General features: G+C 35.7%; 1 protein-coding gene across 3 annotated transcripts in view; it reads left to right on the forward strand.

Annotated features, from left to right (window-relative positions):
* Nucleotides 1–23,944, forward strand: part of LOC140669810 (neural cell adhesion molecule 2) — a 205,718-nt gene that overhangs the window by 143,978 nt on the left and 37,796 nt on the right. For all 3 annotated transcript variants that reach the window (XR_012047411.1, XM_072899958.1, XM_072899959.1), the window contains 2 exons: nt 19,508–19,618; nt 20,912–21,115. Coding sequence is in view for 2 of the 3 variants with exons in the window: in XM_072899958.1 (XP_072756059.1) it covers nt 19,508–19,618; nt 20,912–21,115 (315 nt within the window). In the remaining variant the exon portion in view is untranslated. The remainder of the gene's footprint in view (nt 1–19,507; nt 19,619–20,911; nt 21,116–23,944) is intronic.

A 23,944-nucleotide genomic window follows, 5' to 3' on the forward strand; every position in this document is an offset into this window, starting at 1 on the left:
ACAACATGTTTCGTGTTTGTAGACGTAGTATAGAGAATCAGATCAATTTAAACGCGATATATGTATTATCGAGTGACCGAATTAGATATCGTTTTTCGTAAATAGTAAATTTAAAAACTCGAAAAATATACTTTTATTTTAAAAATACAAATAGTATATAAATATTTATTTCTAAAAAAATTTTTTGGTCTTGCGAAAAAAATTATAATTATATTCTTTTAAAATAGTATATAATATATAATATTTTTTTGTTGATAAAAAATATTTTGATTTTATTTTGAAGCGAAAATATAATTTAGCATTGTGTGCAAAAAATTGATATTCCCTTAATATAGATGCGATAGAAATTCTTTTTATCAATAGCACAAACATTCGTAAAAATATCCAACTTGTCATATTTTCCGCCAAAGATACCGGTGCCTATATCACGACAGCTGCCCAAGTCGCTGTATCCAGAAACTTTGTATTTGACAGTGGTTTCTAGCAAAAAAAAAAAAAAAATAAAATAAAAAGAATAGAGAAAAGAGTGAAAAGTTTTGTATAGTCAACGGGCAACAGACCTTTGGCTTGAAGTTAAAGCTTCAGTAAACGAGGGCATTTATCGTACCAAGACGGTACGTCCTCTTTTCAGCCGAACGAGAAATAGGTATTTCAGTTCCGAAAGTATAGAATGTAATTCGATAAATTTTCCGCGAGATACCGATGATTTTCAAAGCGGCATGCCTCGCAATTTCTGTCGGTCAATATTGACATTTCAATGTAGATAACACGCACGTGCGAATAGATGTAAATTTTGTGCACTTTATAATTTTGCAAATTATTGACAATGTATTATCGGGGAAATGTTTGTGCAAATATTTTATCATATATTCTTTAGTAAAATTATTGAATTAATATCTCGGATTAATCAATTATTGAATTACATGTATAATATATAATTTAATTATCACATAGTGAAATAAAACAATTCTCTTTGTATTTAATTTTATTATAATTATAGACCAATTTCAAAATTGGCTTTCTCTTTGTGTTGTAATAAAGAGAGGAGAACGATTTGAATACAGTACACGTAAAAAGTCGGGCATCGTTCAATGTATATTTATCAGTTTTCGTTTAAGTAGAAATATTATATCATGCTTTAGGATTTTATAAAATACGAGCGAAGTGAAGATAAGGTGGTTCCCGAGTAACAACGGGGGAACCAGAAATCGGTGCAAAAACTCTAAAGAAATGGCGGCTCTTCGCATTAAGACTTCCTCGAAGTCGAGGTACAGAGAACGAGCGCGCATTTATCTTCTTGAACTGTTGTTTCTTTAAAGTAAGGGAAGAACGGAGCGGAAAAAAAATGCGAGAGCAGTTTTTTTATCATAAAAAAGATGATACATAACTTGATAATATAATAATAATAATACCTTTGTTTGCGGATCTGCCGTTAAATTTTGCGATATATTCAATTTTGTAATCGAAGCCTCGTGTAAAAGCAAACAAACTGCTTGCACCGTTTCATCGGGATGAGAATGTAGTTCCTTCATTCTGTGAGCGTTACTCTTGCATTTGTAATGTGACGACGTAACACACAAGTCTCGTGTAGAGAGTGATGTCATCTCACCTCGCATCTCTTCATGCTATCTGATATCGTCGAGTCATGGAAACTCCATTTCCGACACCCGACAGTCGTTGTACATTTAACAATAAACATGGGAGAGGGCTCTGTTTATACCACCATCAAGGAAAATATTCTGTTTCAAGTACGCGAGGTATAGCACCTCCGTAGCCGCTTCTACTGCATTATGATTAATGTACGCCGACCATTTAAGAGTCTGTTGTGTATTCGCGTCCTGATTAACGAGCAGTTTACCCACCATGATACTTTGTTATAGTTAAGTAAAATGGTTGCGGACAAGGTAAAGAAAAAGAAGCTGATCTAAAATTTTGATTTAGTAACGGAGAGTCTGTATGAAATTAGCATTGTTTTTTAAAATTTTTGAAAATTTGAACTATTATTATTCTCTCTTACAAAGCTAAAGTAATTTTTATTCAAATAAATTAGTATAAAATTCAACCGTTTTACGTATATGATATATAACAATCATATATAAAATTACGGTAAGGCGACAAGATTTATTAATCGACAAATCGAAAAAGAATTTTAACTATATAAAAATGATATCGCGAATACAATATAATTTATACTTAAATTGTTTCATGGATAGTTTTGCGAACGTCTGAATGACGCGATGGACAGAAAGTCTTTTCACGGAAAAATAATTCACATTTTTCAACTTTTTCTCACAATTTTCAGGCAATAAGTTATTCACTTTGACGTGCTAAGCAAAAAAAGGGAAAAGTTACAACGTGCTATCTCCTGATTTAAAAGAGAGGACCCATATCATTCGCACGTTTTTAGGCGTGAAAGAACTTGTATTTTTCGCGAAGATATCCGTCACGATTTCCGCTACAGAATGTTAGTGTCAATATCACCGTTGTTCGACTTCCGATATTGGAGCAACAGTGTGACCAATTCTTCCCTGCTCGGTTACGTAAACCAGTGCAGAGTATCGAGTTCGGCGCAAAACAACAGACGTAATGTCGGATCGACAGTCAGTCGATACGCGATAACACCATTCGACTCGTGTAAATCCGCTATAAGTTCACTCGGCCGCAAGCGTATTCTTAGGACCCTCGGTTTATTGGAAACCGTAGGTTGGCACGTTAAATGAAAGAAAAAAAGAGAAGTGCCGATGAAACGTGTTAGTCTCGGAAGTTATATTTACTCGAATCAACTCTCTTCTCGATGAACGGAGGAATTACGTAGAGCCGGACGAAATAAAAACCAGTCAAGTGCGGAAGTATAAACTTTTCAGTAGAAGCAAGAAACATTTTATCCCTTTAAAATCCGACGTCATATCCGGGGAAGGTCTTTTAAAGAAATAATATCTTAAAAGATATCCCCAGACAGAGAGAGAGAGAGAGAGAGAGAGAGAGAGAGAGAGAGAGAGAGAGAGAGAGAGAGACATAAAGGAGGTGGTGGATCGCATCTGGCGCCATACGATAAAGAGATAATACGTCGCAATCAGTTTTAGTCAAGTCGAATTCGGGATAAATTTAGGTACGATTATTTTCCTCATAATCTGAATTTTCAACGAGGATAATTAGTTCCAAGATTATATTCGCTCGCCTACGTTCCGCCCACGTTTCCTTCCTCTCACCAGTTTTCTTCTCCCTCAGACTCTAATGAATGCGGCCGCCAGTAAAATCTGAAAACGTATATACATTGAGCTATAATAATCGAGATAAAAATTACCAGCAACGATAACCATAAAAAATGAAACTAAAATAATAATAATTTTAAAACAGATTATAAGACTGCTCTGCAAGCCCAAGCCCCGACGTTCTCATCGAAGCTCGTCTGTATTCGACCCTTCTTTCCTTTTATAAATATACGTAATATATACGCAAACATATATTACATTTTATAGATGCGTTATTTATATTATGATAAAAAAAATCATAATTGTCATTACAGATTAGCGTTTAAAAACTATTTTGTAATAAAATCAATATAATATAATAACAATTGCCGTATAATTAGTGCACATTGATTACATGATTATATAGGAAATTATATATTTATGTCATAACGACAACGAATCAGTTTAAATATTAAAATATGATCGTAAGATGTAGCAAATTCTTTCCAAGATATTCCGTATAATTCCCGAAGGACGGAAACTTACCTTACGTCACTGAATACGTTCGATTTGCTCGAAAGTTACAAATGGAGATCCACCCCGAGAGGCCCAAAGTTTTCAGTATCCTTGCTCAGATTGTTCTCCCGAAAGGTAATTGATCTGGATTTGCCCGCTCACACCTTTTCCGCCAACTTTTAATAGTATTTTACTTCTAAGCTCGTGCGCGCGCGCACACACATATACGCATGTACACACGTACACATCGCTGGGGGGGTATGTATCTGACTGATGTATCCACTTCAGCGGGAATAAGATTTCGTCGATCGAAGGCCCGCGGGAACTTTGTTCCCCCGTACTAACGGAAGGAAGGAAGGAAAGTTCCGTTCTCAAGCAAGAATTGCCGAAATTTTCTTGCTTACTCACTTACGCCGTAAATGCGACTTTAATGTCGCGGATTTGTGCTGTGAGTGGATCATTCCGTGTGCGCTGGCATCGTGCGGGTTCTCAAGATATTTTTACCGAGTAAGTATTTTACCGTGTTCCGTTTTCACGCCATTCTCCGATGATGTAAAAGAAGTTGGGACGGAATAACTTCCCGTAAAATATCTTTATTAAAGTCCCGAACTGTGTAGCGCGGTGACAGGAGCCTTGTAAAGCGTACGACGCTGTCTTGTGGTAGCCACGAAGCTGTTACCTTCCGTCGTAGCGAGATTACTATACTTCTTCATTACACACGTGAGTGTGTTACTTTCGGATCTGCGATGCGGAGATGAGATCAAACGGAACGGACAAGATGGATGTCGGATGAAAGTGCGCGCATAAATTTTACGGAGCTCTCTGCGGCGTTGCTCAAGTTCTTAAACTAGAGAGATGCGTAATTTTCAATGAAAGGATTGCTCTATATATAAAGTTGAGAAATTCTTTTTTTTTTATTATGCTTAGATGGTAAATACTCATTGGCGAAAAGAGAGAAAGAAAGAAAAAAAAATTCAGCAGATGAAGCTCGAGCTGCCTCGTATGATTTGAATTCAAAATTCAGTTTCCGTGATATCAAAATTTCCTGAATAATATACAAGCTGCTTTTCCCTACGATGTACATGCTAACAAAAAATTTACAAGCAGAGTGCGTAATTTTTCATTTTTTTTTTTTTTTTTTTTTTTTTTTTTTTTTTTCAAAAATTCAATTAAATCCAAAGAATTTTAAGAGTAATGTTTTGTCAACATTTATTCTCTTGTAATATTTCTCTTCTTTCATATCACTAATTTAATTATTATGATTAAATTATTCCGATAAATTGTTAAGTTATTACTGTAGAACAATGTAAAAGTACGGCACGATCATGGAAAGCATTAATCCATTTCTGAAATTGAAAACTGTCAGCGCGCACATGCGCCCGTACGTGCGTGCGAGATAAACGTGCACGGAAGTAAATACGACCAGAGGAGAGTGCAATCAAGTTTTTAGTTTCTGCTGTTTGTTGGCACTGCGTTGCAAACAGGTTCGTAAATATAACCCCGCCACACGGGACGCGGAACAAATTAGTTAGACGAAGTTAATTGTTGCGGTGCTTGGCATTAAGCGTCCGCTTATTTTATGGAATTGAACGTTGTGATAGAAACGCAATGCGCGCGCAATGAAAAATTACAGGTTCAGGGAGAGCGCGCTTATCGTCATAAGTCTTCCGGAGTTTACCCAACTTGGAGTTTCCCTCTGCTATTTCTACGAATCATTTCTTTGCCGCATTTGTTACTCGGAAATATTAGCTTTTTGCGCACCACTCGCCCGATTGTCTGCTTGATGAATCGACTCGCGGTGGAATACAACGCGATCTAGAAGTTGCACATTTCCTTTCGACTACTATTGTTCGGGGAATTTTTGTGTCGATCTTTTTACCGCCAAGATTCGATTGAAAACGTATATGATTGGAAGGTAGATATTTTCTTGATTAAACCGCAGATTGAAATTTTGTTAAAATAACGTACGCACACACAAAGAGATGTGTATCTATTTTTGTTTACACATATATACCTTGAGTTGTGTGTGACTTATATTCTTGTATTTCGGGAAAAAGCATTTATGTAACATTATATATAGAATAGTCGTGGTTCAATGTGCTATCAACGAAGATATTACTCAGGCATAAACATCCAAGTATCGCACACTGCGTCGTAAAACAATGCAATTGCACCATCTCAAAAACGGAGTCGTAAACGACGACTATTTTGCATTCGTTAGATTTGAGGAACGCTTGACTTTTATCTTAAAAAGCGACCAAAATCGATCGACCTCGAGCGAGAATGCGTGTTCGAATATGTAGACTATTTCCGAGAAACTCTGAGGTATTTTTCTCTTCCCTCTCTCTCGTTTCGGAACGTGAATAAACGTTAAGCGACTCCGGGAAGACTCTTTCGAGTTGATGAAGCTCACGGTGCCGCTCAGTGCCAAGACAATAACAGTATACGGTCGAATGTAATGGAACATAAAGAAGAGCGCGCAGCAATGTACGAAGCGATCTCGGATAGTCCAATCTCGCTGCTAGGAGAATGTCCGAAAACGACGTTCAAATTCTGTTTCACGTAAGGTTGCAAAAGGCCTTAATCGTTTTGATCTGACTTTTCCACCGTTCTGGTAAATACACGGACGAGTCAGAAATCGCAATACGTTGGCACCGAGAACATGATGACGCTCTTATCGAATTTACGCCTCTATCCACCTCAATCAATTATTTCTCTCTCTCTTTCTCTCTCTCTCTCTCTCTCGTTGCTTCTTCGGAAACAGAAGAATAAGGGAAATAATTGCTCTGAGTTTCTCATTCTTTATTCCATTTTTTTTCGACCTTTTGCTTCGCTTTTTCGTCTTCGATGTCTTCCATTATTCTGAAAAACCGAAGAAGGAAGAAGAGAGAGAGAGAGAGCGTCGGAAGCAACGTCCTGAAGACTAATCGACGCGTTCAAGATCGGTTAGAGAACTGGAGAGTGAACGGATGCTTCCATATACTACTCTAATGTTAATTTCAGTGAAGAGAGAAGAGAGAGAGAGAGAGAGAGAGAGAGAGAGAATGGCGGTATCGGAAACTCTCGACAAATTATATCGGCGAGGCGCTCAGTTTTTTAGTCGTTTTTCTACAAGTCTTACGGGAAACGCGATCAGACAGAGGCGGTACGCGCGAAAGTCATTAAAGGAATATACTTATTCGCTGCTGGCTAACGAAGCGCGGAATTATCGATCGCGCCGCGGACCAGCGAGAGCACTTACGTGTATCACGTTTCTCACAAGAAATTCCATTTAGAAGTTCTTAGATTGTAAGTATCGCGCCATTCTGATTTTAAAACGATACGAAGAATACATAGTATTAAAGAGAACGAATTATAAAATTGGATAATGTTATCGAATAGCAATCGCGCGAATATATATATTATTTTTACCTTGCCTTAGCTATATTATTTTTTAAATAAAAACGTGATATTTTATAGCATAGGAATAAATATAAAAACAACAAAAATATAAAACAATAAAACAAAAATAAAAAAAATTCATTAACTTGTGTTATATCTGTCAATTAATATTAACTCTGCACGTTTTTTTTTTTTTTATCTACGTCATTTATTTGTGGCATTAATGAAAATGTATGAATAAATCGATGACGAGAAGAAATATAATCGAGAAACAAATGTATTTTCGGAAATCGAGGATTGAAGTCGAGCGCGAATATTGTCGTGCACCGCGAATGACATTGTGCATTCAATCGCAATATGTAAAATAGATTTCTTATCGCAAAGTTTCGTAAGTGAATCCATCAAAACTTTTGTAAAAGTTCCGGCAAGACTGATGAGTTTCTCTCCCGTATCGACCTACCTCAATGCCGATTCTATCTAAGCGCTCCTAGGATTAACCGAGTAGAAATCTGAAACATTCAACGAAGAAACTTTTCGGACATCTTTTGCCGTGGGAGATTTACGTACATAGCCGGAAAATCAATGACGGAATTGAATTCTTTGTTATGTCGACTCTCAATCCATTTGTAATTAAACAAAAATTTATAATTAAAAATTATAATAACAAAAAATTGTTATTAATAGTGACAATCGAGAATAGTATTATAATATAGATATTGTGTCGTTATAATATTATATAAATATTATATTATGTTCTTATTCTGTTTATATTCTGTGTTTAACAGAAATAATTGCACATTATGTTATTTATTAAAATTGTACATGTTGACAAACGAAAAAAGCCATCATAAATCAAAGCGCCAACAGCTTATTTCTGTGAGGAACGAAAATTTTAGCTGGACGTGCTGCGTAAAAAACGACGTCGATTTTTCAATGGTAAAAACAACATAGATGTTTGGTCGCGACTCGAAATCGTATCCTACTACATTGTGTTCTATCCATCGAAGCCTTGTGTACACCATACCGGTCTACTGCAGTATGATTAATTATCCCGGCGGATATATACGGCCGCTACAACGTCACCGCGCACAGAACAAATACGTTCGATACAGTGTTAACGGTGGATTCGCAACACGATGCAATTCACATACAGAGTGTATCCGGCTGATATCTGCTAGCAGTTCGTGGCCGCGCTTTGATCACGCGGATACACATCCGGGAATCGGAGACAGGATAAATTCGTTCTACGTCAAAATTAAGATGACGTGCTCTACCAATGTTTGGACGACTGTCTCCTGCTGTCGCCGCTGAAGTTGCAGCCGAGTTTCGAAGCCACTTTACACGTACCACCACTTGAATCTTAGCTGGCAAAAATACTTTTGACTGTCCGAAGCGGTGGATTGCCGTCCTCTTTCCACGGTGCGGAGGACGTTCGGGATGTAGAAGTCGGCGAAAAGTTATTCGCTCGCTCTGCGGTTCGTCGCGCCATAAGAAACGTTCTCTTCCAACGGAGTTTGGTGAAGAAGGTCCGCGACGAAGCCGGACGGAAAGTTGCCGCCGACCATCGGAACAAGAAACATCATCGCTGTAACGATCGCGAACTCTCCTTAACGCGACATCCGATGATTTAGCGGCCGTCCTTTACAGCGCCCGCTTGAATCTCTGCTTCGGGTCACTTGAATGTGTACGGTATATTGAACAAAGAATCTTTCTTGTAACGTGTACTTGGCCACGCGCGATGTCTTATTTGAAGTGACAATCGAACACTCTGATGCAAGAACTACATTGATATTGACAAAGTAAAGAAAGTTTGAGAATTTCCATTAACCTGTCAAAATCGACATACTTGTATATTGATGTCATGAACTTTTTAACTGTGCATATATTTATAGTTAAAACAATCTTGGGAAAATCAAATCTACGATGTGCATAAAAAATTATTTTTTTAATAATTATTGAAATGCGCGCAATTATTTTAGCATGTTTCATAAATATTTGCATGTTACAGTTACTAAAAATTTAATAACGTTTCTGACGTTTAAAATCCAACATAATCTGGAAATGTATTGAGAATTAGTTTATATAATATTTTCATATATAATAAAATGTTAGATTAATAATAAAGTTCCAGTAATGTTTTAAATCTAATTTACTGGCTTAACTTACTGGATATCGAGAATATGTTAGTTATTTATAAAATATTATAAAATATTATATTTATAAAAAATTTTACTAGTCGATTCAAAAAGGTTTGCAAGGATAGCATAGACTTTTAAAGTCACACGTTTTTCATGATTCAAAGAAGCAGTCAGTTGCCGCATATAATTTATTAAACTTTTTTAGGATATAGAGACATCTCTTTTTAGATATACAGAAATGTTTTTTTTTTTTTTTTCAGTAATGATACTAGCAATTAAATATGCATTTTTCTATCTTGATACATTTTTCATATTATTCGCAGTTCCTTGACGAACGCGATCTGTAAAATCCATGCGCAGCCTGCAAGTATCTTTCTCGAGCTCGACGAGAAATATTTGCCGTACGCTACATCATTTTAGTCCTTTCTTTAGATACATTAGATATTTCCGCCAAGTATGAAATATACGAGAATAAAATATTCACGTTGCACGATATGGAGAGGTGTACCATTTTCCATAAAAAATATAAGACTAGTCGTAATAGTCTCTCTGTCGAATATTTAACGTACGGTTTGACAAAAAAATGCTCTGGTCTTTGGATTCACGTTCGAGAGGTAAATCACAATTATTGCAGAAAGGAAAACTAGAGAATTTTGTTTGTTTTGTTTTGCGGGATTTTCTCATCGGTTATACGAGAGAACGTTTGGAGAAACGGCTGTGAGAATCGTTTCGCTCGTCATCACGTGTATTTAATTAAATGATATCGCGAGCGAGCGTATTAATCGGGCACGGTCGATTGGTTATGAAACTTATCTTGAATTGGCGTTGAATTATATAACATCCGCGCGCCGATTTGAATATTCATACGTGCGTATGCAAGATAACGTATACGTGCCTCGTTTACACGCGCGCTCCAACAGCAAACGCGAAAGCTTCGTTTGCTTCTCTCACGTCACTTTTTCGTTAATCGCGCTCCGAGATAATTACGCCATCATCGAAACAGAAATTACGCGTTCTGTCAAAGGCGTGCATATGCAACATGAGAATTACATTCCGGCCGATGGTTAATTAATTAATTATCAACATTACGATGAATGTCACAATAATTAAATGAAAGGTAATTGGATTTGGAATAATTATATTTTTGCATCCTCGGCTCTTCAGATATATGACACAATATATTATCGCTATATATAAATTTTTAGAGTTTTATTTGCCGCAACATTAGTCTAAAGATTACAAAAAATCGTGCTAAAAAAACCAAATTTTTAATGTATAGCTTAATTAAACCTAATAATATAAATAATATCTAAATAAAATAATATCTATGTATAAATAATAAAAATTTAAGTAATGAAATGTGTCACATAATATAGGGAAAAAATAGATTTAAAAAAAAAATAGTTCACAATATGTATTATACATGTTTCTGCTATTGATTTAATTAAAAATTAAACCAATAAAGCTATAAATATTTTTAAACTCTATGAAATTTTAAACTCTAGTTCTGCAATGCTTTTTTCCGCTTAATAAGTTAACGTTCTTCTTAATTAATATGAAATTATAATACGTTTCAAGACAAAAGTTTAATATATCCGAAATATCCGATTTGTTACATACGACTGAAAATTTATTTCATATTTTATTTTCTCTTTGCGAGTAGTATACTCCTGTGGTACAATCGGTCAACATAGCAGATGTAGCGATCTTTTTAACAAAACGGAACAATCTCTCCTTTCCCTGTCTTCTCTCTCTCTCTCTCTCTCTCTCTCTCTCTCTCTCTCTCTCTCTCTCTCTCTCTCTCTCTCTCTCTCTCTGTCTCTTTCTCTTTTTCGAAAAGCAACGAAATGTGAAAAATTGCGGAGAGAAATGACGCAGAAAGAGAGAATTCGGACAAAAATACAAACGTATTAGTGGGGAGAAGGGCGCAAAGAGACTAAAGCTACGGAACGAAAAGGAAAGAAGGGAAAAACTGTCGCCATTGCCGGTAGAGTCAGCCAGAGAACGCGCTTCGACAAGCCCGTTGTTTCGTTGGACCGGCGTCGGATTATACCGGATGTATATCTACGGCGTGTACATGGCCCCTGGCCCGAGCACGTTCGAGACCAAAGATCATGTATGTGTATGTGTATGTGTGTATGTATGTATGTATGTGTTATGTGTTATGTGTGTGAGATAGAAAGAGAAAGAGAAAGAACAAGTAGTACACGATAGAGCGGATATTGCGCCGTGCGATATGTACTCTCCATCTCTGTTTGTCGATGTCTCTCTGTCTTCCTGTACCGGATCGTATTCACGTGCGATTTTTCGTATATTACCACGCGGGGATACCGAATGCGCTCGCTACTGATCCTGAGGTTTTATATAAATGTACAGAGATTCACGTCGCGTGACTTATATACTGGAAAATTGCAATGTGTGCAACATATTACAGAGTAGTTGCTTTCATATGAAATACATTCTGAGTGCTCAGATGCAGCGTCTAATTCTGTTGATTGCTTTAAAAATTACACGAAGGATCAAATTTTAAAAAAGTATATTTTACCTAGATAGAAAAATTTCAGTTTTCAGATTGAATTATATCATACCTCTCATCATCAGTATCATATTTTTTCGTATATATAAATAATATTTACACAATTACATGTTTTAAAAAAGAGGCAAAAGAGAGAAAAAAAAAAAAAAATGATTAAACGAGGGAATGAGTATATTCATAAAAAATTACATTTACTTATTTTGATACTTATTTGCACTAATAATTTTTATCAATTTTCATGCTTTTGAAAGCAAATGGATCAAAAATCTGACATTCAGCGAGTTAATTTTGTAGATATCGACGTTTCTATAAACATCTATGCAGATACATGGATGGAAATGTTATGCACATGATAATATTATACTATATATATATATAATATTTTCATGTGTCTGCATGAATGTTAAAAAAATTAATTGAATGCTAGAAACTTGATTTGCTTGCAAAGATATGACTAAAAATAATTGGTGCAAATAAATGTCAAAATAAGTGAATATAAATTTTTATGAATATGCTTACACACGCACGTACGCACGCACGCGCGCGCGCGCGTAATGTATTCCGCAATACATGATTAATGCGAAAGTAAAATGCGACATGACAAATTTCATTGACGATGCTAGCAGCTTCTGAAGCAATTATTGTAATGAGATCTTCAAACTCGTCGCGACACATAATGAACTGTGGTGGCAGACGCCTTCACCGGGACAAGATAGTTTCGTCGTGACTGTCTGCCTGAGTCAGCTCTATCGGTAGGATACTTCTCTTTTGCTCTTTCGCTGGAAACAGATCACAGAAAATCGGACAAGAAAGGACCATCGGCTTTATGTCGTTATCGAGAGAACATATAACGAGCGCGTATAGTATTGATCGGCAATTGGAGACGTGTACAACGTGGACAAATAAAGTGCGATATGTAAAATAAATGATCCAGACAGTATACGTCTCTAAAAGAAGTCTAAAAACAATCTAAAAATGTTTTATCATTTTCTTTAAAATGTTTTTTAGAGCTTTTCACGCTATCCGAGAAGTTACTTATTAAAACTTATATCAGCAAATCATTGTAAATAATTGAGAATATACATGCTCGCATAACTTAAATTTCATATTTTTATGCCATAATTCTCTCTCTGTATAAATAATAGAATTTTGTCTGTTATAAAAGATAGTTCAATATGTAATTTTAAGAATCTTTCAATTTTAATCTGTGATGAAATTAAAAAAGTATCCGAAGAAATGTCTTAAATTCGAAAATTATTTATATTGATTAAAGAAAATATAACAGAAGTTTTTATAAAATTTTAAATATTGCTGCAAATAAAAACCTATATAAGGTATTATTATACTGTTTCTATGCAAATCGAAAATATGTAAAACATGAAACACGGTTACTTTCTACTCGGAATTCTTTTCTGTTTTCCAAACGATACGACATAAAGAATTGTACGGTCAGTGATTGCTTTCTATGATTCTCACGAGATATCTTTATTCTTTTTCCTGCGTTTGCATAGCGTTGTTTCCTCTGAACGAGCGTAGGAAATTGCGTCACTGTGTAAGTGGAAAAGTAAACCCTTTCGTCTATAATATTAACGAAGAAGTTAAGTTTGTTTTGCAGTTAAATTGTTTTGCATTAGCACGCAGTCTTGGCGCATGTAGATCTAAATTACTGTTTCGCTGCAAAACTAATCTTATATATCGTAACAACGTAAACGCAAACTCGTTACCCTTTTTAATTGTCGCATTTCTAATGCTTTACGATTGCCAATTGTGAAATTTCATTCTCGCACATGTTAATATTGTAAGTAAACTATTTGTTCGTAATTTAACATTATTGAATCCAATCATTAATAATTTATAAATAATATGATATTATATACATTTCAATATTAAATTTGAAATAATTATGAAAATAACTCATTGTTTAGAATATTATAATACATTTCTTTTATTCTTTAATTTTTTTAATGCTTTATTATTCATCCTCTCTCTCTTTCTCTCTCTCTCTCTCTCTCTCTCTCTCTCTCTCTCTCTCTCTCTCTCTGTCTCTTTCAAATTATTTATCACCATAAAAGACTAATTTATAACATTAAAAAAAATATTATATAAAATATATTTTTTTATAAACTTCGATAATACATATCTTATATTTTGGATCAAATATTCTAATATCTTTTAATTTTGCAATTGATAAAACCAAAAGTACTATGACAGTAGTCTGATGTCTATTGATGACTGCTGTGTTCAACACTAATATTAATTATTATTTCTTGAGTTTAAAGGTCACAATGTCATTTTTGAAGTGCGCTTTTTGCCAAACAGCCACAAAAGTGTGTCGTATCGAGATCTCTGTATCCATGATATTCTCGCTCTGCTGCTCTCCATCTCGCGGGATTAACGAACGTGTTTTGATTCGGCACGTGCGAAAAAAGGGGAAGAGAAGAGATGTGGAATAGAGGCGTGATATAGATAGGATGGAGACGGCAGGCGACGAAAGCACGAAGCGTTCGCCAAAGCGGAACGCGCTCGCGAAACGAATCGGATCACCCTATTCATCGGCGCAGCATTGACGAAAATAATCGGAACGAACGGCCGCCCCTTTAGAATTCATATATACGCTCTCTTTCGTCCGGGTGTGTGTGCGCGCGCGCGCGTGTACATCCAATTCTTTTTTTTCGCACATCGACAGACGCTTTATTTTTTTTGCAGTTGCCGCCGTGCCGCTTTATGAATAAAAAACATACTTTTGTCCATGAACACCTCTGTGTATTTCCTGTGGAAATATTTTTCAATCATGGGCGCAATTTCACACATCTCCCGTATATTAGACTAGCAGTCTAATCGACCTGTTTTCATACATCGAAAATTAAAAAATCGCCGTGACAAAACTTTGTCGCGCCATATTGCATACCATGCATACCGATGACTCGATGATTCGATGAAGTGAATGCGATGACAAAAGTGAAATTGTGATGGTAATTTAGAATGGTTCGTTAAACTGATCTCGATAGAAGTACACAATAAAAACTTGCGCGTCAAAATATATGCATGAGACATTACTGTATATAAATTATTCATAAAAAAAGAAGAGAAACTAAAATATTATATATATTACATAACATAATTTTTGGTCATATTTTATTTTTTTACATAGGTATTTAATTAATTTTATAACTTTTGGTCATGACAATCTATTAATGTTGATTAATGTCATACATCGGCAGTTAAAAAATTCCATCTATAGAATTAAGTAAAAAATATTCATACTCTCAATATCATTCTTTCTTCCGGCGAACCGATGGCTTACAGGGCGTGCGCAATTTCGATTTAAATTTTTTACACCTTAATCACATATTTTATTTCGCCGAAAAGCCGCTTTATCAAAGCGAAACTTTACGTGGGCGATGGATAATGTAAAGTTCGTGCCAGAAATCAAATCCCGCATGCCGTTATGGCGCGCTCACACTCGCCGTTAGCACATCGATACGGCTTCATTTGCGCACCAGCACGCGAACCGCAGTAAAATTTTTTTATGGCCACACCGGGAGCAAAAGGCGGAAGTAACTTTTTGGCGACTCAAATTAAGCGTAACTGCGGGCACGACAATTACCACCCGATGGCTCGGTCGTCCGTTACTGCCATTCCCTCCTCTCTTTTTTCCCCTTTTCGCACGCCTCCCATACCCAGCTCGGTATTAATCACGAAAAACAGTTTCGGACTTCCGGTACTCGACGCCCCGCTCTCGATGCTGATGATGTCCCCGAAATCAAGAGCCTTTATAAACAATAAATCTGACCAGTCTCGCGTTGGTACGTAAAGTACTCGAACTCGCGAATGAAATGCCCGTCCTGATGAACTGTGCATGTACAAGCAAGCGAGATCATGGAATGGAAATGTAAAATAATGAAAATTACAAAAAGATAATTTTATTTGTATCAAAATAATCCTGATAATAAAAAGGTATAAAACAATAATAAAATTCAGAATTAAATACAAATAGATAATAACGCTATATGTGAAAATAGAATAAAATTCATTTATATATATTATATAGAAAATATATATGTTTTTATAATATATATATTTTCTATATAATATGTAAATGAATCTTATTCTATTTTCACACATATAGCGTTATTATCTACTTAATTATTATATAATATTTATACATATATTTAGAAATAAGTATATATATATAAAAACCATTACTAAAAAACATTTGAAAGAAAGCGGATATATTTTCTAATTATTTGACTTAATTATTTAATTTTTAATTAACAGTTATTGGCAAAATAGAACTTTATACAAAAACTTGCATCCATTATGAACCTCAAAGAAGAGATGCTTGTAAAAGTAAAATTTTGATATTGTATGAAAATCTTTTAGCATGTACGTGAACGCCAAAGAAGCAGAGTTTACTTTCAAAATTCAACTCCAAAATTATATTGAATATGCACTTTGTTATAATAACTCCATGTGCTGGAATTTTACAGAAACTTTCGCGTATAATCGTCTGTAAGCTCTGCGATAATTATATGCAACGTAGTCGATCACAAAGTGCACATTTCCACGAAGCACATATCAAATAAGTCGATCGATTTAAGACACGTAACGTAAATGGAAAGCATATTTTGTGAAATACATAAGATGTCTCACTAAAAATAGGACACCACGATAATACCATCTTTATATTTTATTACAAAAATATGATAAAAAAAGATATGATGCGAAATCAATTTCTGTTTTCGTTTCGCCCTTTTTTAGTATTATATGGATATTTCCAGGGAATCGCGCGCGCTGTATCGTCATAACCGTAAATATCTCTGCTGACGTTCATAATTCTGAGAAAATTATGTCCTGCCTTAGTAATTGGAAAAGGGAGAAAGGGGAATATATATTAATGGCGCAACATTACGCGCGTTAATCGTTCCGGTTTACTAATGCGAGATCTATTTCTATATTAATCCTGATCTCTCGTCGCATTAATGAGTGGAACTAATTTAATCATCATTTTGCTGTCGGATCGAAACTCGCTTACTTTGTAGGAACGAAGTAAATAAGATGCGTGAAAAATGATTGCGCGGTCCGGAATGATCTTGCGCGCGCGAGCGTCTAGCTTTTAGCTAAACGTGGTGGATAATTAAAGGAAAGAAAGTGGCCGACACGAAGTCGGACGTGAAAGCGCGTGTGAGTCAGATAATAAATTGAGTTTTACCAGAGGGATCGGTTTCATTAAAGCACGATAATTCTCGTCTTAGTATAGAGCAGCCGCGGCAGTTTCTCCGCGGAAATAAATAACGGCAGTAGTGCAGGTGCGCCACTGTCAGACCTGTCGCGGATTAATGGTGCGCCGCGCGTTGCACCGCTCTCGACTACTGGAATGGGGGGGGGGGGAGGCGTCCTCACGGAAGGACTTCGCCTTTAAAAAGGAGGTCGCAACCGGGATCGACGCAAGTGCATCATGTTCCGTCTCCTTAAGGAAACAGAGAAGCAATCGAGATACGTAACATATTACACAGCGGACTATGATACTGCAAAGCGGCAAATACTACAAAGGCTAATACCGATAAATGATGCCTTCCCGCATACCATTTGTCAGGATTACGGAGATGTAGAATGAAGAGGAACGGAGAAAGGAGATATCCTCAAGAAAGAGGGAGAAAGAAAGAGAACAAGAGAAGCAAGAAGAAAAGAAAGGGAAAAAAACAAGAACTTATAGAATAACGGATTTAAAAACGTAGTAAGAAGGCTTCACACCTATTTTGCTTTGTTTGATTCATGCGATTCTGCTTTATTCACGATGTAATGATGAAGATAATAATGATGTGTGTGATATAATATTCATGTCATGATATCTTATCTTATTTGGAATATATTTGCACTCAAATAAATAAGTTAAAAGTTAGAAATTAAATATAAATTATATAAAAAATAAAAAAATATATTATTTATCTGTTTGCTCATTTCCTTTAAGAGAACTGATCTCAATTGCAATCAATCCTGTATGAATTATAAATGTCATAAAATCATAATATAATTATCGAAAATCGGTAAATGGAGTGAAAAGATCTAAGATGTTTAAAAAATATATGCAATTTCAACGATTTAATCTATTTTATGAATAAACTTTCAGAAAATCGATATCGTGCGAATTTAATTGACGAATTAATTTATTGTTTGTAATAATAAAAAAAGAAAAGCGCGCAATATTACTCTTTATAAAATTATATATATGTATATATATATGTATATATATATATATATATATATATATATATATATATAAAGTATCCTAAAATACCGTACATTCTTTTAAAGCTGGATTCTCTGCCAATTTGGAAATGATTTTTTTCTCAAGGTAATGTTGAGGAGGTATCAATAATTTTCGAGTTAAGAGGAATTAAAAAAGAAGGTTTTTTACAAACTAAACTTTGTTTTAAGAATATAATACAATTACATTCTTCAGTTAATTTCAGGTAAAGTTTACTTTAATAAAATTTTAATTTAAGTCTTACTTACAAAAATATGTAATAGCATAGTTAGAAGTTTGTAAAAAATGACCTCCCCCGACATTTTCGCTGAGAAAAAATTGTCTTTAAATTAGCCAAAGAATCGGTTCTTAAAAGATTGTAAGACGGTGGTTTTAAAATACTCTGTATATATGCGAAATTCTCTTATACAAAAAAAATCAATAATGAATAAAATATTCTGAAGACACTTTACATTTTGTTATAATTTTAAAAAAGAACTATTGATGTTTAAAATATGATAATATTTGATAATATAATGATAATATAATGATAATATCACATTCACATAAATTTAAAATTATAAAATATATTTTCAAGTTAAATATGACATAATTTTTCTCTAACTAACAACAGTAACAATATTCAAGTATTTGGTATATAAATTGTAAAACGAGACTGTCTTTCATCAAACTGTCTATCATTGATTTCAAGAAAGAGAGAGAAAGAGAGTTTCTGACTGCCATTCTTGATATCATGAAAGAAGATTGCAATAAAAATAAAACGCTGTTCCACTTCAAATGCAGAACCAAAATAATTCTTTATTCGGCGGGAAATGCTGAAAAGAAAAATACAGTAGAATGTACAGCGGCGTTTCTCTGACAATGAGTGTGATCTTTCGACATAATTTTTGCGATTGTAATTTTCCAATTACATCGCTCGCGGAATTCCGTTCGCCAAGTGGCTTCCCAACCTAACACGAGCGTCGCAATCTGATTTTTCCGTAAATTCCGCTCTCGAATGAAACGATAAAGCGCGGGTTTTTTTTTTCCGCGCGTGCAGAGTGCCCGTTCTTATTATTTTAAGTTTCTCCCTCGATTTCCCAGCAAACTTTATGTTCGTCTGTCCGTCCAATATTTGATAACGCAACAATTCCTTCCCGGCTTCCGGACCGATTCCGGGGGCAAAAGTGGCACCATGGGCGCATCACCCGATACATACGCTCGTCAGAAATACATCGCGACGTACCTCGGAGCGACTCGATATCGATTTCAGATTTCAATTTAATGCCGTCACGATATCTCAGGCACGATCTTCCAATACCAATTTCGTGTTATCGGACTTTTCGTATGACGTGCCCGTCTCGTGCAGCTCCATCGCGTCGCGAGCCCGGGACACCCGCGGCCGCGCCACGCGTCAGTCGCGCGACCAGAAAAGCCTCTCGCACGCTCATGAATATTCTTCGACGATAACTATATCGACGTTTCTGTTGATTTCCAGTGCCCCCACACGTGATCACGATCGTCGACGAGAACGGGAACGAAAGGGTCTCGACGGTCGGGCCGTATTTGGAGGGTGACAATCTACGACTCTTCTGCGACGTCCATGGCGGTGAGTATCGTAAAAACGGAGTGTGCATAGCGTACAGTGGCAACACTTTTTTTCAATCTCGAAAATGCATGACTCTTTGTATGCCGTAATGCGAATTTTGTGTCTGTCCTGTAGTCGATATTGATAGTGTACTGTCGACACGAACAGAGAATGATTCCGACAGAGTCTTTGTTTATCAAGCAGTGTAGATATATAATATATTCTGTTTTTTTTTTTTTTTTTTTTTTTTTTTTTAAATCAACGGTTTTAATTCCACTCGCTATATAACTATTTTTTAATAATTATTATTATTATCTTTGACCTTATCTTGGATCATACTGCGACGTCAATTATGTATACATGTTAATTGATTCGCGAGATTTGAAATATCTATATACACATACATTATGCTTATAATACATATTAATTACTTGCATTAACATCTATTAATTTCTTATATAAATGATAGCCATTAATTACATTGTAAATTATATCATATGAAGTAAATATTTGTGTACCGTGCAAAACATCGTTATTTATGAATAAATAATCGGTGTGTTTATATTGCATATAATGTTGGACGATGTACGTGGCAATGAGTATTACGAAAATATTGTACAGAGTTGGTGCAAAAAATTTTTACGCACTTTACAAGTTTTGTTTTGCTGATTTCTAAAAAAAATATGTAAACAATTTAAAATATAAATAAATTATTTTTCTGGAACGTATTATAAATTACACTTATATTCTCTCAAACAAAAGAGTAACTAATATTTTAAAGTGCAAAATAATTTTATATATAAATACGTTAATCAATAAATGAACACTGGAATAACTAGATAATATTAAATATTTGCATTAATCTTTGTTAATATATCATATAATTATTGTCTGACAAATGTATTGTCTCATTAATTATATTACAGTAAGTAATTTGGATATACAGTACACAATAACGTAAATAGATAAGGGTAAATAATGATTTGAATTATGAAGAACTAATTATTTCAAATGTTAACTTATTATGACAATTATATGCCATAATTACATATTATTTCGTGCTTTTGAACAAGGATCGCGAGTGACCTCGATACTCGTACCAGTAAATCTACAGCGGTATCTCGCAATAGTTGCGAGTTTATCGAGCGAATAGAGATATCGATAAATTCTGTTAAAACTCGAGCATCTCTATACACGCGCATCCGCTCTGAAAAGACCTTCGCGAAGCGTCGCGTTTCGTCGATACCGGGCGCGATAATTTTTCCGCCTAGCTGACACGCAGCGAGCTGAAACGAAATTGATGTATTTCCGTAGGTAAGCCGGCCCCGACGGTGTCCTGGTATCGCAACGACAAATTCGTCACCAACCGGATTACGGTACTGCGCAACGGTGTGACACGCAGCGAGATCGTTATACAAAATTTGAGCCGGGACGACGTCCACACGGTGCTGACTTGCAACGCCACGAATAACAATAGGTCGATCCCGCTGTCGTCGTCGGTCCGCGTGGACATGAATTGTAAGTATCCATATATCCGCTCTGCCCATAAAAATTCGCCCTCTCGACTCGCTCGTCCGCGGTCGTCGATGAATACGCGCTGCGGGACACGTTTTATATATCGTTTTTATATAACGTTTTTAATTTGCACGAAATATAATTACAATGCGCAATTACCTAAGCAATACGAAGTACCGTTAAATAATGAAGTACCGTTAAATGATTAAAATGAAAATTCTCTTTGGAATATTCATGAATGTATCATCTCTGAGTTTCTTGTCAGGATATGAAGATTTTACGTAATGAGCGTTCATGGCACAATTTCCAAACGCCTTCTATTAGCGCTAATCGTCTTACGTCTAACAAAGATATGTGAACTTAGATAGCTGAATTCTCTCGATCCGGTAATAGGATAGAAGCTGAGCGTGTGCTTGAGGGACATGTAATCTGGGACGCTCTGTGTGATATTGCATTTGCCTTTCACTTACGAAAGAGGATTCGTCGAACATCTCGACTGTATTATATCCATCGTGCTATTGACAAACCGTTCGAATTATCGGTGAGATGTTTATCGGAATAATAGAAAATCCGATGGCCATTTTTCTAGATCCATTTATGCGAGCCGACGACGAGTGAACTTCCGAAAGGAAGGAAGGAAGAAAGGGGGGGGAGACACGAGAACTCGTCGATGTAGAGAGATGAGATATTCGATCGCTCTTGGCCAGAGTTCGTCGGCCCACATTGAGAGGATATGGATCCGTCCGAGCTTTGATACGTATTCGAATCATAAAATAGTGATTTCTCACTCTCTTGCGCTCTTGTCTGTTCTTTAGAAGATTATACTCGATTGAAGAACTTATTCGCTAACACAATGCTCGTGCGCCTTGCATTGTACGTCGAATGTCTATATTTTCTTACTTTTGAGAGAGATCGTAGAATTTAATTTCTTATTATTTATTCACATGATACAATCCTTTGTAAGTTGCTTATCAATATTTCAATCACGCGACATTGAAATGCGAGCGCTTATAAAGCGCCAAATATTAATGAGATTTATCTTTTTATTATTATGTGTCTCTTCTATTATTTATACAGAACAATATCCAATTTTGGTCGAAAGGCATAGTGTCAGATATATCAACTTAGAACGCTATGTATACTTGGTGGATGAAAGTCAATAGGGTACGGTCGAGGAAATAAATGACGATGTGCTTCTTTGGACCAAGGGATACGCCGTAATAACGTTTACAACATGGATATCTAAGACATACAGAGCAATGTCAAACATCCAGATCAATACCATTGGTGTATTGATATAGATGTTTGACATCCATACCAATGTCAAATATCCACGCTAATACAGGACAACCCCAATACACGAAGGTCTAGAACAATCAGTATTTCCCGCTGTTTGCACAAGTGTAGGAGGAGGAAAATCTAAAAGATTTATCTTTTCGCAATTCATGCGCTCTTTATCTATGAGAATATTTTTGTCCGATAACGTAAAAAAAAAAAAAAAAAAACAAATAAATAAAAAGAATGCAATTAATAATTTAGCTGTCAAAACTACACTTATTTTAACGAAAAAGATATTTCGAGACGAGAGCCAACAAATATCGACATTCTTTCAAACCACGCTGTCGACTTTATAAGTTCTACGGTTAGAATGTCGGCACGTAGCGGATACAGAACGCGACGTATTGGCGATGGAGATGAGATGATCGCGTGTTTCTTGCCGCAGCATGGAATCAAGATGGACGGCACAATTTACGGGCGTTACGGTCCAGAGGACGCACTCCGGGCTCTCTTCTCTAGAGGAACCTTTGCATTCTTTACGAGATCGGAAGCCCGCATCGTCCGTGGCAGCGATGCGTAAATGGCGTGCTGAAAAAAAAGAGAAAGGAAAGAGGAAGGGAGAGAAAGAGAGAGAGAGAGAGAGAGAGAGAGAGAGAGAGAGAGAGAGAGAGAGAGAGAGAGAGAGAGAGAGAGAATGCCGGGGACAAGGGTGCGAATCCGCCGTTAAAGTGTGAATAACGTCCGGGCGAATGTAGTGCGTCTTCTCGCGGCGTGGAATTCGATTATCCCGGACGTGATTTAAAATATTCCCGATAGCAGCGGCAGCGATGCTAGCGGCAAATTCCAACTGCGTTATTTCCTTTTTCTACGGGGGCAGAGATAAAAGCGAACGTCACGTACGGCTCTACTTTCGCCAACTCTTCGCGAGCCACCGCCTCGGAGAAGAAGGTAGATTATCACGAAATCTCTTCTCGTTCGATCGCGTTTTACAGGGCGACGAGAGGCGCCGAAACGGTCCTTCCCCAGGTTACTGAATGACAGAATCATCGTATAACGGGAATAAGATAACTTTGAAATTCTCTAAAATTCTTATAAACGCTTATTCCCTTCGAATCGTACATTTTGAAAATAAACATACAGTTGGAAATTGAAATTTTTTAGTAACGTCTAATAATAATATATTACACAAATTGTATAAAAAACTGCATTTTTAATATTAATTTAATATAATATAAATGTATTACGAGTACATGTTTTTTGACTGTTCCAAGTTTCAATTTCGAAATGATAATTGTTATTCCTTTAAAACTGATTCTCTATAGATCAATTTTTCTCCATAATTGAATTGATTGATGCTACAGTAATTTAGTTTAGTACGATCTAAAATCAATTCTGAGAAAATAAAAATATTATAAATGAAAACATCTCTTATTCTATATCTTTTATGTACTAAAATATCTCGATAATTATATGCATAAAAAAACACAAAGAATATAAGCTGATGATTGCATTGCATGTAGAATTACAATGCAGAGAATGTTTTTAAAGACCACC

The sequence above is a fragment of the Anoplolepis gracilipes genome, chromosome 9 (genome assembly GCF_047496725.1).
Source record: "Anoplolepis gracilipes chromosome 9, ASM4749672v1, whole genome shotgun sequence".
In the NCBI taxonomy this organism is placed as follows: domain Eukaryota; kingdom Metazoa; phylum Arthropoda; class Insecta; order Hymenoptera; family Formicidae; genus Anoplolepis; species Anoplolepis gracilipes.